Here is a 13,450-nt window from a genome sequence, read left to right as displayed (position 1 = left end):
TCCTTTGTGGATAAAAAGAAAAGTCTTTAGCTGACTTCAACTTCCTCCACTTCTGCTACGATTCCATGCCCCTTTCACTAGGGATTTGGGTTGTCCAAAAGCAAAACTGGGAAGGCTGAAGGCCATGTGATTGGAGCCTCTTGTTTCCCTTTTCTGTGGCAGCTTTCTCTTTGGTGACATCTCTTTTAATCAGTGTGTGGGACTCTCATGTTGTGCTCAGAGCTCTTATGCTCGGTTCCCATATGTAGTTTTTGACACTCCTTTCTCAGATCATTTGTTCACCTAAAGTAAATAGATGACTGCTAATAGATTGAAATGTTACCCCACTCAAGGGTATGTTTCACTTTAAAAAGTGTCAAGATGTCAAGTTCCAATGGCAGCATTTCAGATACAATCCAAAACAAGAGATTAAAAATGTAGCAAGGGGTGCTTTATTTTGCTCATTTTGCTATTTTGGGATGAATAGGGAGAAGAAATTGGGATGGTTATAGTTGCCAAACTTATTTTTACTCCTAAAAAATATAAACTGAATATCTAGTATACCTGTATCCTTTACCCCTCTTCTGTCAAGTTCTTTCTCTGTCCTCCCTTCACACATATACACCTTGAAGGGAAGAAGTGTGCCCAATCCTGATTTGTGATAAATTACATTCATTGTGGTAATTTTTCTTTGCAGTTCTACTTACTATTTTTTTAAGTTTCTTAAAGTAACGTGTAACCCTGTAAAAATTCTGTAAGCACTTATTATCTTAAACAAACATTCTAAAATGATAAGGTTGCAAGCTAGAAAAACTGAGCTATTATTTGTTTGATTTCTCCATTATGTTATTTAATTTGTTCTGGGATTCAAATGAGACAATGTGTTTTCTAAAATGTAAAACCCAAAGAAACAATGTTTCAGTGTTATAAATTTCAAAATGAGGAATAGAATAGTAAATGAAATAGTAACATTCTAGAAAGCATGATAGTGTGTTTCCAAACAAGTTTCTAAATGCTAGGGCTTTCTACCCCTGAAGAATTAAAAGTAAATATTAGATAAGAGAATGGAGACTAAAGGCAGACATTACCCCAATCGATAAAATATAAAATTGTTTATATATGTTTTAGTTTTCCCAACTTAATGATTCATGAGTGAGAAAATGGTGGGAAGGAAATTTTTATTAGAATCAGTACATTTCAAATCCCTGTTGTAAATGAAGAAATTACAAAGTTGTAGTGCAATTCCCACTCCCAGTTCTGTAATTATCCCAAGATTTCTCCAGTTATTTATTTACATAATCATTCATTCAGAAAATATTGATGGAACTCGTTAAGTACTGGGCACCATTTCAGAATGCTAGCAAAGGTGAAGTGATGTTTTTGGTTCTCAAAAATCTAAGTAGCAGTCTAATGGTGTTAGTTAACAGGGTTACTTTGACAACGTGACAGGTGATAATAGGAATTTGTGCAAGATTTTAGATGTAGACACAGAAGAGGCACTTAATGTGGAAGAGTTTTGGAAGCAGATAAGAGTGAGGCAGGCATGAGGAGAAAAGTAATGCTGGCATGGGGCAGGAGACAGTGGGTACACGGGAGTAGCACGGGTTATTCAGTAAAGTTACAGAAGAGTCGCTAACGATGACAATGGGTTGATAATGAACGTCTTGCATACGTTGCTCAAGAACTTGCAAAATTATTCTCAGGGCAATCACATAAAAATTGATAGTTTTAAGCAGGGAAATGACAGGGTAGTCTTGGTGTAATCATATTTTTTTTAAAGAGAAAGATGGATTGGTGATCATATTGAAAGCAGGGAGTGAGGTCAGTTAGGAGGCTGTGGCAAATAGCTGGGCAAAAGAGAAAGATGGTAGTGATTATGGTGGCATAGCAGTGATTTTGATAGAAAATCTTCAAATGAAATAGAGTCATTCCTCGGTACCCTCGGGGGATTGGTTCCAGAACTCCCCTGCAGATATAAAAATCCTTGCATTTTAAGTCCCATCATCCCTGCAGTACCCAAGGAGATGAAAAGTCAGCCCTCCTTGTCTGAGGGTTTTGCATCTTGCAATACTCTATTTCGGATCCAGTTTGGTGGTAGATGAGGAACCTGTGGATACGGAAGGCTAACTGTATTTACTGAAAAAAAATCTGAGCATAAGTGAACTGCACAGTTCAACCCCATGTTGTTAAAGGTTCAATAGCAAATTCTAATTAAGATATAAAGTAACTTTTTTTTGAGAAATTCATAACAATAATAAAGACTTACAATTGATAAAAATCTTAGGATCTCTGTTTTAACGAATTGAGGCCAAATACAGTCTCACAATCAATGGAAGGGTGAAAAGTATATGCATTAATTATTGTATTTATAGCACACCTATCCTGTAATTGATTGAAAATTTACTGATTTAAAAAAATGTTTTTGGATTGGACGGTTAGGTTGGTTTTCATATACATAGCCAAGTCTTCATCCTATTGAAGTCACAGAAAACAATGAGATGGGAAGCTCCGGAGAGACCATTTAGTTCAATTCTTTCATTAACGATAAGAAAACTGAGAACCCGAGGGGATACACCTCAATAATGGCAAGGCTGAGACTGGAATCCAGTTGCCTGACTTCTACGGCAGGGCTTTTTTCACTACACTCCAGCAACTTTCCAAGAAAGGCATCAAAATAAATTAATGGGATGTGGATGACTATCAAAAAGATGAATTTTAAAAGTTCCTCAAAACTATAAAGAACATTTTAAAAAGCCAAGCACCTGCTTTATTATTATAGGTTGGTCATTTTTCCAGATGAACTGACAAGAAAATGTATGCCAACTTCAGCAACTACTCTTTACACACTCACTTTCCAAAAATAATTTTGGACTCTAGTCTAGCTTCATAGTACAGGTATCCAAGTACATGTGATTTATATTGTTACTTTCTTATTTTAAAAATTGGAAACAGAAATTTCAGTTTATTTAGGATTAGCAAGAAAAGACTTTATAAAAAAGAAGAAGTATGGTGGGTGTGTGAATAGGCTATTTTATACTATTTATCATATGACAGAGAATTTATATGGTACCTCTTTAAGTGCTGGAAAACAAATAATTCAAGTACTAATGTAATTACTTTTAAAAATACATTCCGAATAAGAAATAACTAATGTATTTATTATTTTGAGTTTTTAATAAGGTAAAAATAGGTATGAAATGTTCCATATTTACTGTAATAAAAGCAATACACACATTTATAGGCTTTTAGAAAATTTATTATGAATTCTGAGGAAGTCTGCTCATCATATACCTCCCCCAGCCCCAAATAAAACAAACAACATGTTTGTATATAAAAGCTGGATTTACTTGGTACAAAATTTGAGTCTTTGAAAAAAATACTTAATGGAAAATCTCAATAAAAATTCATTTTGAAAGTAACCAGTACTGTTCAGAAATAAGGAAGTCACATATTACTTGTTAGAAGTCACACAGTTTTATTACAGAATTATGTGTATATATTTTGGGTTTAAAACTTGCCAATAGCTATTTGAAAGGACAGAAGTTCCCAATTTATTAAAATAGATATTTTATTAATCAAATGTTTTTGGTTTATCAACATATCCAAATGTTTAAAAAATGTTTTTAAATACAAAACATAACTATAAAGTCATGAGACTGATTGACCTTTTAAACTAACATAATAAAATCTATATGGTCAAAATGAGTGGTGGTGCTTTAAGGTAATGATTATGTGTCCCATCTAAGGATGCTACAATGGCCTAGGGCAGTTTTGAAATGTCTCTTTGCAACTACCTTCAAAAGGGTATGAGCTTCATAATTTAATCATTCATTTGATTTGGTCCCCAATAGTATTCCAGTTCAATCATCATTTATATTCACCAGTCCTGGCGATTTTGAAAAATCTTATTAATCTTATTTGTCACTTATAAGGGTATTCAAAGGAATGTCAATTCAGGTTCTGATGGTAATTCAAGCATTTACACACTTTTAAGATGTGTAAATTTTAGTAATTACTCACATTATAAAGTTCTTTTTGGTATCATTTTGAAATAATGAGAATTTTCTTTTTTCTTTTCTTTTCTTTTCTTTCTTTCTTTTCTTTTTTTTTTTTTTTTTTGAGACAGACTCTTGCTCTGTTGCCAGGCTGGAGTGCGGTGGCACACTGCAACCTCTGCCTCCTGGGTTCAAGCAATTCTGCTGCCTCAGCCTCCCAAGTAGCCGTGACTACAGGTGCACGCCACCATGCCCAACTAATTTTTTTTGTATTTTTAGTAGAGACGAGGTATCACCATGTTGGCCAGGATGGTCTTGATCTCCTGACCTCATGATCTGCCCACCTTGGCCTCCCAAAATGCTGGGATTACAGGTGTGAGCCACCTTGCCTGGCCCAGAAATAATGAGATTTTTCAAAGCAACATGATTCATCACAGTGAAATAGGACTCCACAGTTCAAAATGACAAGAATAACTTTATCCTGTGTTACATACCCATATTAGAGAACATCTTAAAAGTTTGCAGCTGTTAGTTTTTAGTTTATGCCTGTAGTTCAGTAGCCCAACAAGTTGACAACTCTCCTGTCTCTCTACATGAATCACTGTAGTTGAAATGGTACTAAAGTATCAGAAGTAACCTTTACTGTAAAATGTTAAATAGCACCAATATTACCTGAAAGTAAAGTGAAGCATTAATAGGAATGCTGACACAGGTTTAATTTCTAACTACTAGAGAGAAAGCATCTTCTAGACAAAATACTATTTAGATGTGAATTATTTTAAGATCACAGCCAGATAAATGCCAGTCATAAAACATTTCAGATTTTGCTTGGAAAAGTTAGAAAAGAAAGCTTTGTATATAGCTCTTTTATATTTTATTTTCAAAGAAGATGTATAAATGTTTACATAATCAAAACAGTGCAATCTTACCAATGAAGTTTACCTTGTGGGAGCTACATTTACTTATTTCATATATTAGTTCAACAACATAAATATAAATGCTTTTAAGCAATCTGATTAGAGCAACATTTATATTAAGTACAAAATATACAATAAAATGAAACATCTTGTTAAATAGGCCTGTAGGAAAACAATACTTTAAAGGAATACATTTTCATGAATCTATTTTCACATTTATTTGTTTTATTGTATCTGATAGTTACTATAATCATTGTGTGCTTTTGTTACCGCAGTTTCCAGGATCATTGTATATTCTAAGTATACCAGCGACTATATATGTAAAGGTAATTTAAAAAGTATTACTCCCAGAGTAAAAACAAACTAACAAACAAATAAGAAATCTTATTTTTAATGGGAAGTTGTGCATAAAACTATTGTAGTATTTTGATAGAAATGTCCCTTAATCATTATAAATTCATCATTATAAAATTTATACTATTGTACTAAAGCAAAACTGCCTGCCTTTAAATCTAAGTGGTGTCAACTTATCGTATAATTCTGGTTACAAAATTAGATACAAAATCTTTGGCTATTAATCAGAAAAGCATTATTTGAAAAGATCTGTCAATAAACATTTCTAAATGTGGTTGCTCATCTTAATAGTTTTCTTAATTAGAACAGCTAGGAAATGAACAGAACAGTGGTGCTTTTATGTTATAACAACAAAGAAGTATTACAGTATCCGAATCTCCAGACCTGGGGTCCAAGTATTCAGTCCTGGCTCAGTTGCAGGCTGACAGAAGAGAAGCTTCGTCCTACGCTTGTACACAATGGAGCAATGAAAACATCTGTCACACTCTTCCATATTGTCTGCACTGAAGGCAGAACCATTAGGCAGGTCTTTACAAAAGGCATTAAAATCCTGGAGTGAAGGAAGAGAGATGTGTGAGGATTGTTGTTGTGACCAAATAAGGTCTCTCTTGTACATATATGAAGAGATACAACACTGACCCAATTTACTTAAATTTGGTTAATCGTTTGAAATAAATAAATGAACAGTGATCACTGATAATGATTTGGGTTTTTTGTCCCCCTGATTCTCATGGAAATGTAGTCCCCAGTGTTGGAGGTGGGGCTGAGTGGGGATAATTGGATCATGAGGGTAGATGCCTCATGAATGACTTAGTGCCTGTGCCTGCCACCCCCTTGATAATGTGAGTTCTCAGTTAGTTTGCATGAGATCTGGTTGATTAAAAGAGTCTGGGACCTCCCCATTCTCTCTCTTGCTCCCTCTCTTGCCATGTGACATGCCTGCTCCTCCTTCACCTTCCACTATGAGTGGAAGCTTCCTGAGGTTCTTGCCTAAAGTAGATGCTGGCAGTGTGCTTCCTGTACAGCCCGCAGAACCGTGAGCAAAAATAAACCTCTTTTCTTTATAAATAACCCAGTCTCAGGTATTCATTCCTTCATAGTAATGCAAATGGACTAAAGTGATAAGATGCATAAAAATATGTTGCTTAAAAATATAGTCGTGTAGATAATAAACACTAATATTCTTTCTATTGGTGGCATGCTATCTGAAACAGTAAAACAAAAACAAATAAAACTGTGTCTTTATCTACCTGGTCTCTGCCAGTTAACATTAACCTGCTTAAGTCTTCGTATTTCCCTGAGGTTTTACTTCCTGATAGCCTTTCCTGTTGCCTCAGTCTATTTCCCTTTTCCTGGACCAGGCTAGATCGGATATTCCCTCATTGTATTTCTAAAGTACTGAAACAAACTTCTCAATCTTCACAAGTATCAAAAGGTATTATAAATAGATGCTGTATTTCTGTCTTTCCTATTAGAGTTTAAGTTTTTTAAACAGTGAGGACATCCTTGACCCTTAGCAAATGTTTGAGCTAATATAAATTTATCATTCTTTTATGCCTTATGTTATTAACTATGCTTTATATTTTTAATTTTTCACAGTAATCACACACACTGAAAAGGGCTGTATGGTATAGTTGAAAGAGCCCTGAGATTGATGTTAGAACTTTTACACAAGAAAACTAGTCTATCCTGAAATTGTTATTTTTTTGCATGCTTGTTCCTAACAGAGCTACATATCCTTATGGTCCTCAGGATGGTTAATTTTATATGTAATTTTCCAAATAATGTTCTCTGTTGTAGTAATGTCCTCTGAGCACAAAAGTAGTTGTGAGATTTTCAGGCGCTGCTGGTAGCCTCAATGGAAGCTTTATTATTACCTGGGTGGGCGTAAGGGAGTCGGCTGATTTTCTTCGTTTGCTATTAAAATGACTTAAATTAGGGTCTGCTGTACTTAGCTCAAAATGAAGGAAATATTAGGCAGCTTTCTGATTGATAGATATATTTTTAGAATATAGAATTATTCACATTGACTGTCTCCACAAATTATATTTGTGTTTTGTTTCAAGTGCTAAATATATGAAACATTTTTATATAATAGGAAAATTAATTACTAGGTGTTTCAGAGATAAATAGCTGAATAGACACCTCAATGATGACAACTTTAGACTTTTTATTCTATTATATTTCTCACTTGATGTGTGGTCTTGGGCATGTTGCTACAAATAAAAGTGTCAACAGGAGATTTCACAGAACTGGCTATGAGGATTGACATGTATTATGTACCTCTGAAATGTCTGTATGATGCCGTCATTATAATGTACAATAAATAGACCTATTTTAAAGGCAGAATATATAATGAAAATAACTATAACAAAATAACCTCAAAGTGGCCTTTTTCCTCTCTTTTTTTTTCTTTCTTTTCTTCCTTCCTTCCTTCCTCCCTCCCTCTCTTCCCTTCCTTCCTTCTTTTCTTTTCTTTTCCTTCTTTCTTTCCCTTTCTTTCTTCCTTTCTTTTTTCTTTTTTTCTTTCTTTCCCTCTTTTCTTTCTTTCTTTCCCTCCTCCCTTACTCCCTTACTCCCTCCCTCTCCTTCCTTCCTTCCTTCCTTCCTTCCTTCCTTCCTTCCTTCCTTCCTTCCTTCCTTCCTTCCTCTCTTTCTCTCTCCCTTTCTCCCTTTCTCTCTTTCTTTCTCTCACTCTGTCGCCCAGGCTGGAGTGTAGTGATGTGATCTCAGCTCACCGCAACCTCCGCCTCCCGTGTTCAAGTGATTCTCCTGCCTCAGCCTCCCTGAGTAGTTGGGATCATGGGCACTTGCTACTATGCTTGCCTACTTTTTGTATTTTTAGTAAAGACAGAATTTCACCATGTTGGCCAGGCTGGTCTTGAATTCCTGACCTCAAGTGATCTGCCCAGCTTGGCCTCCCAAAGTGCTGGGATTACAGGCAAGAGTCACTACTCCTGGCCAGAATACAATGTACTTTCTATTCTTCCTTAGGCTAATAAATTTTCTATCTCCATGACTCCTTAGATCTTTGTGTCCTAAAAGGGAATTTAGGACATGTCAAAAGTGAATCTTCTTGTTTCAGCAAAGCAGTTACCCACATTCGAGGAGTTCAGTTTATAGGGCGTTGTTAACTCATTCGATTTTATTTTTGTTTACTTGTATTCCCTAATTTTGGAGCAGAGAATCTAATGATCCTCTGATATCAAACTTAAGTTGTGTTCTCAACATCACAAATAGTTTAGCTTCTGAAACTCCAGGAAGTTCTGATTGACCCCAAATTTGGTTGAGGCTCAATGTGACCAAACACTTCTTAAGTAAATGTTATAATCTATAAGATTATATATTTCTCCCTTGGATAACAAGACCATAGGATAAACTTTTATTTAGTGTTGTAGTAATGGTAGTGTCATGCAGATTTCAATCATAGCAATTTACTGTACGAAAACTGTCTTCTAGAAATGATATTGCTACTATTGCATTTCCATCAGTTGGACATTTGTTTGCTTTGCATCCCAGCAAAAATAAGGGATATGGGTGCTCCAGCCACATTTGTTTGGTTATGATTCACTTATGACCAATAACCTGTGTTTAACAAACAGCAGCTATCTCTGTCTGACTGTAGTATGGAATCCAGCTAATTCACTGATTCCTAACGACCTGTACTTCCGGTCTAGGATCCAACACCACCAGACTTCTGTGTTTTATTGTTGTTGTTTGTTCGTTTAAAGGATCTAAAATCCGATCTGTTTTAATGTTGTGACATGGTTCAAAGTTCCATTACTGCATATTTTCATACATTTGATCACCACTAACTTTTTGGTAAAAACAATACACAAGCCCCTGCTTTAAAAAAATAGATAAAAAGAAAACCAAAAAAAAGTTTGCCCAAATGGGTTTGCAATTCTGTAAGGTCTGTCCTTGATCTGGTCTTATCACGCCATGGAAATGCAATCTATTAATGATAAACCTATTTTATCAAGGCATAAGCTAACTTTTAAGCATTCTTGTTTGAAATTACTCCTCTACTTGCAATCACAGCTGCCTGGTGACAAACATCTGACAGTTAAATATTAATGCCCCACATAGATATAATTAAAAAAACAAGCTGAAGTTAAATACCTTTTATGTGGCTAAAAAATGGTGCATTGATGATTCACCAATTGAAGTACTATACAAAAACACCTCCCATTCTCAGAAGAGCCAGCTGGAAGGAGGCATTGCTTGGTTAATTGTAGTTTTACTTATATTTTTCCACCATTTAGTAAATGGGAAACGTCTTTTTTTTTTTTTTTCCCAAATTCTTTCACAAAAGCTTTGGGAAGTCTAGCTTTGTTGACTATCAATATGGTACTATACATTTCCAAATAGCTTCGTAGCCAGCATTTCACAATATGCTATGTGGTCACTAGTTTTTCACAGTTTTGAAAGTGAGAAAACTGACATAGAGGTTAGATGATTAGTTTTAGTTAATTGGGAATCCCAAATCTCATGCGCCAACTTAGGCATCTTAAAAAAAATTCATGTGCCAATGTCAGAATATAACTATCCATTTGACCTCCACAAAGCTGATCATGTACAAAGGCAAACATTTTCATTTCTCTGGCAATCTTGGCACCTTCAACATAGTTTAATTGTTTACAACCTTCAGTGATAAAATTAAATTGGCGTTCTTTGTCTATCCTTTACTTATTTGGTGAATTTTCATTTATCCTTTAAAAGTCTTTTTTGACTCCCTTCCCTCTTCAAAGCCTTGTCTGTTCTTCCCTCTTTGTCAGTTGACGGTGTTTTCTCAGCATGCTTTCTGTACCTAGCCAGCTGCCCTGATAGGCCATGAGTAAGCTGAAGACGGACCCTATCTCTCATTCACCTTGGCCCAGTGTCCAGCACAAACTAAGCACTCAATCAATTTAGTTTGTTGAACTAACTAGCTAGCTAACTACTAAAGAAATTAAGATTCAGGTGGTATAGAGGAATAAAGAATAATTTGGTAACTTCTAACAGTGAACACTGAGCATAGATCAGGGTATGGAATATCGTATAAAGTGTAAGAAAGACATGGAAGTACCTCAGGTTATACTTTTCACGAGTACTAACCTGAAGCACTAGCGTGACAACTGTCGTGATACTGGGGATGATCTGAATACTCTTCCTCTCAGATTAAAGTGGATATTTTCTAATACAACAATATTTATTGGTAAAATATGACATTTTCCTTAAAAAACTTAAAAGAGGCTTAAGAATGTTCTCTACAGTTTAGGACACATTTTGAGTATGAATAGAGTTACTCAAAACATCCTATCAATATCCAGGGGGCTTCCATATTTCTTTCCCCTTTAACTAGATGCCACTTCCATTTGTGTTTCATCAGTGAAAAAGTAATTTGGAGGCCTCATTCATTATCCCGCAGCTGGAGTTTTCATTCGTTTGTACTGGGGGACCCTCGCCTTAACTGCACACACCTCCCTTTCCTCTGGGTCCCATCCTTGCCACCTGCCAGGGGCAAAGTTGAAGCAGCCCCTCCACACCACTGCTCAACCAGGTCTGATATCCTCGTCCAATTCTACTGTCAGCGGCATTCTGCTCAGAGATTACTTTTGTTTTACCCCAGGCACAGGTAGTGACTGAATAAAAGGTAATGAAAGAAATAAGAGCCCTGCCTAGAACTGCAGGCACGAGTCACAACAGGGCCCTGAAAGCAGCCTGTGGCAAGAAGTATGGCTTCCAGGTACCCGCCTCCACACTCAGCCCAGCCTTAGGTATGCAAGGAAAATCACACCCCAGGAAAGACCGACATTCTTTCTCCTGTTGAAACTCCAAGCCCAAACTGTTATTCTAAAGGAAGCGCATGGCCTTTCAAGGCCTTCCAGTTCTTCCTACTGCTTGGGAACTGATGCGCGTTCCTCCTCCTGCAGCCGGCCTGGGATAAGGGGAGAGCAGGGGGCAGGTGGCGCAGAATATGCCCATGTTTCAGAAAGCTGGTCCACCCTGTGTGCCCCGTCTCACCAGATGTGCAGACAGCTGAGGGTGGCAAAGAGAATTCCCGCAATGAAGGCCAGGGGAATGGCCAGGAACACCGTCAGGAACTTGTACATTACGTATTTGCTGATTTCAAAGAGAGCATGGCTGCAGATCCACACTTTGTCAAAGGAGTGCGTAGTCACCGGCTCTGCGATCACATCCTCGAAGCCCAGCTGCGGAGACAGGACGCAGGGACCCCGAACCGTCAGCGGACCTGCCGCCCTGGGAACCGGGAGCGCTCTGGGCGGGGGAAGCAGGAGGGAAGGACGTGCTAGGGCATCCCCCTCTTCTCTTAGGGTCACGGTGGGCGCACAGGAACCTGGCTAAGAATTCCTGGCTACGCAGGCGGCGGGTGGCGCGTGGGACCGTGGGAGGGTGCGGGTCTCAGACCCTGCAGGGCCGACCCGGTGGCGAGGGTGGGACGGGGTGGGGCGGGGCTGAGGGGCGCCCGCACCTCCCGGCCTCAGCGGGGACCTGGGCCCGCCCGCCCCGGGCTTCACCTTGAGATGTGAGTTGAGCCGGTGGGGATCCCGGTCCTGGGCCGAGTCCGCGAACTTCTCGGGGTCGGCATACTCGAGGCCGCTGTGGTGACTGTAGGAGTCGTCGTCCATGAAGAGCTGCACGTCCGCCTTCTCCGTCTCCAGTCCCATAGCGGCCTTGGTGCGCAGCCGCTGCAGCCCGGCTGGCGCGGTGCGGCTCCGGGTCCGCGCGGCCTCCCCTTCCCGTGGCGCCCGGCCCCGCCCCGCCTCGTCTCTCCCAGCGCGGCCCGGGCAGCGGCCGCTTCCCGCTGCGGGGTCCAGCCCCCAGCCCTGCAGTCTCCAGCCCCGCCCCGGCGCCCCGCCGCCCCTCCCCGCCCGCCTCCCCGGCCGGGGCGCTGGGAACCGTCCCCACGAGGCACAGCCCCGGCCCTGCCGTGGGCGGCGACGCCAGCAGCTGGGACTAGGAGGGCCTCCTGGTCACCCTGCTAGGCGCCCGTACTGTCATGCCTCAGAGCTGGCAGGTCGTCCCAGGGATGACAAAGGCCTTCCTGGAGGGATGGAGCCTTGTGGTTAGGAGCGCGGGGTGCAGAAGCAGGTCTGTGCTCACCTCCGGCTGTGTTTGCCCTGCGTGCTTCGGCCCATGGTGCTGGTACTGAGCCCCTGGGAACCTCAGCTGCCTCCTTCGCAAAATGGGAGCTGTGGCACCTGCTTCAGAGGTGTCCGTGAGAATTAAATGTGAATTTCACGTAAAATTCTAACACACATGGCCCATGGCCCGTAACACACAGTGATAAACTTCCGATCAACGTTGTTGCTGCTGTACTGAAAGGTAAGGAGCCACAAAGTACCTGAGTGCTAGGTGACCTGTAAGTGCATGTGAAGTTGGGTAGGCGAGCGCCCTGGCCCTGGAGTTTGTGCCTTCAGCCCTGAAGGGTGAGGGGAGATCTACTTTTTTTTACTTCCTAAACTACACCGTGTGTGTGTGTGTGTGTGTGTGTGTGTGTGTGTGTGTGTGTGTGTGTGTGGCGGAGTTTCGCTCTTGTTGCGCAGGCTGGAGTGCAATGGCGCGATCTCGGCTCATCGCAACTTCCGCCTCCCGGGTTCAAGCGATTCTCCTGCTTCAGCCTCCCAAGTAGCTGGGATTACAGGCAGCTGGGATTACCAGGCCCGGCTGATTTTGTAGTTTTAGTAGAGACGGGATTTCTCCATATTGGTCAGGCTGGTCTCGAACTCCTGACCTCAGGTGATCGGTCCTCCTTGGCCTCCCAAAGTGCTGGGATTGCAGGCCTGAGTCACCGCGCCCGGCCTCCACCTTTTAATTTTCCTTTGAACCAGACTCTCTTGAAAGATTCAGGAACCTCTAAGACGCAGTCACATCTGTGATTATCTTGTAGGCAGCACAGAAACAGAACCCTAGCACAAAGCCACATTGCAATGGATGAATTAGCCTGCTGACTACTCACGCAAAGGTTTTCAGAAGGGAGGAGTTTGCATGTTCATAAAGGGCTTTAGGGTCTGGCAAACATATACGTGTGTTTGGGGAGGAAGGGCACTTAGTAAAAATTTGCCAAAAGCAAAACAATGAGAACTAGGCTTGAGGTGCAGGTTGCTCAGAGCTCAAAGTAGGCATGTGGTAGGTATTGCTGGATACAGTGTATTTGTAGCTTGAACATATCAAATCCCTTTAGGTGAACTGGATTTGAAG

At 40.1% G+C, this 13,450-nt stretch overlaps 1 protein-coding gene and 1 long non-coding RNA gene across 5 annotated transcripts in view; one reads left to right on the top strand and one right to left on the bottom strand.

Annotated features, from left to right (window-relative positions):
• Positions 1 to 3,213: 3,213 nt before the first annotated feature.
• CAV2 (caveolin 2) lies at positions 3,214 to 12,303 on the bottom strand. Of its 2 annotated transcripts, none has more exons than XM_077995044.1 (3): positions 11,767 to 11,960; positions 11,252 to 11,506; positions 3,214 to 5,795 (listed from the first exon to the last, which is right to left on the bottom strand). In XM_077995044.1, the coding sequence occupies exons 1-3, from the start codon at positions 11,835 to 11,837 to the stop codon at positions 5,645 to 5,647; spliced, it is 477 nt and encodes a 158-aa protein (XP_077851170.1). In that variant the 5' UTR covers positions 11,838 to 11,960; the 3' UTR covers positions 3,214 to 5,644.
• The window catches only part of LOC106997619 (uncharacterized), a 258,203-nt gene continuing 256,676 nt past the window's right edge, over positions 11,924 to 13,450 (top strand). For all 3 annotated transcript variants that reach the window (XR_003728311.2, XR_013415497.1, XR_013415498.1), the window contains exon 1: positions 11,924 to 12,574. This is a non-coding gene — a long non-coding RNA (uncharacterized LOC106997619). The remainder of the gene's footprint in view (positions 12,575 to 13,450) is intronic.

The sequence above is a fragment of the Macaca mulatta genome, chromosome 3, assembly GCF_049350105.2.
Source record: "Macaca mulatta isolate MMU2019108-1 chromosome 3, T2T-MMU8v2.0, whole genome shotgun sequence".
Classification (NCBI taxonomy): domain Eukaryota; kingdom Metazoa; phylum Chordata; class Mammalia; order Primates; family Cercopithecidae; genus Macaca; species Macaca mulatta.
This window is presented reverse-complemented; position numbering and strand designations above follow the sequence as displayed.

What these genes read in the sequence shown, in the direction of transcription:
- CAV2 (XM_077995044.1), bottom strand. Translation starts at nt 11,837, where the DNA reads ATGCCGACCCCGAGAAGTTCGCGGACTCGGCCCAGGACCGGGATCCCC. An exon ending in GGCTCAACTCACATCTCAAG is followed by an intron (nt 11,507 to 11,766) that starts GTGAAGCCCGGG and finishes TCCCCCGCCCAG; the next exon opens with AGCGCTCCCGGTTCCCAGGG. An exon ending in CTCAGCTGTCTGCACATCTG is followed by an intron (nt 5,796 to 11,251) that starts GTGAGACGGGGC and finishes CCTTCACTCCAG; the next exon opens with GATTTTAATGCCTTTTGTAA.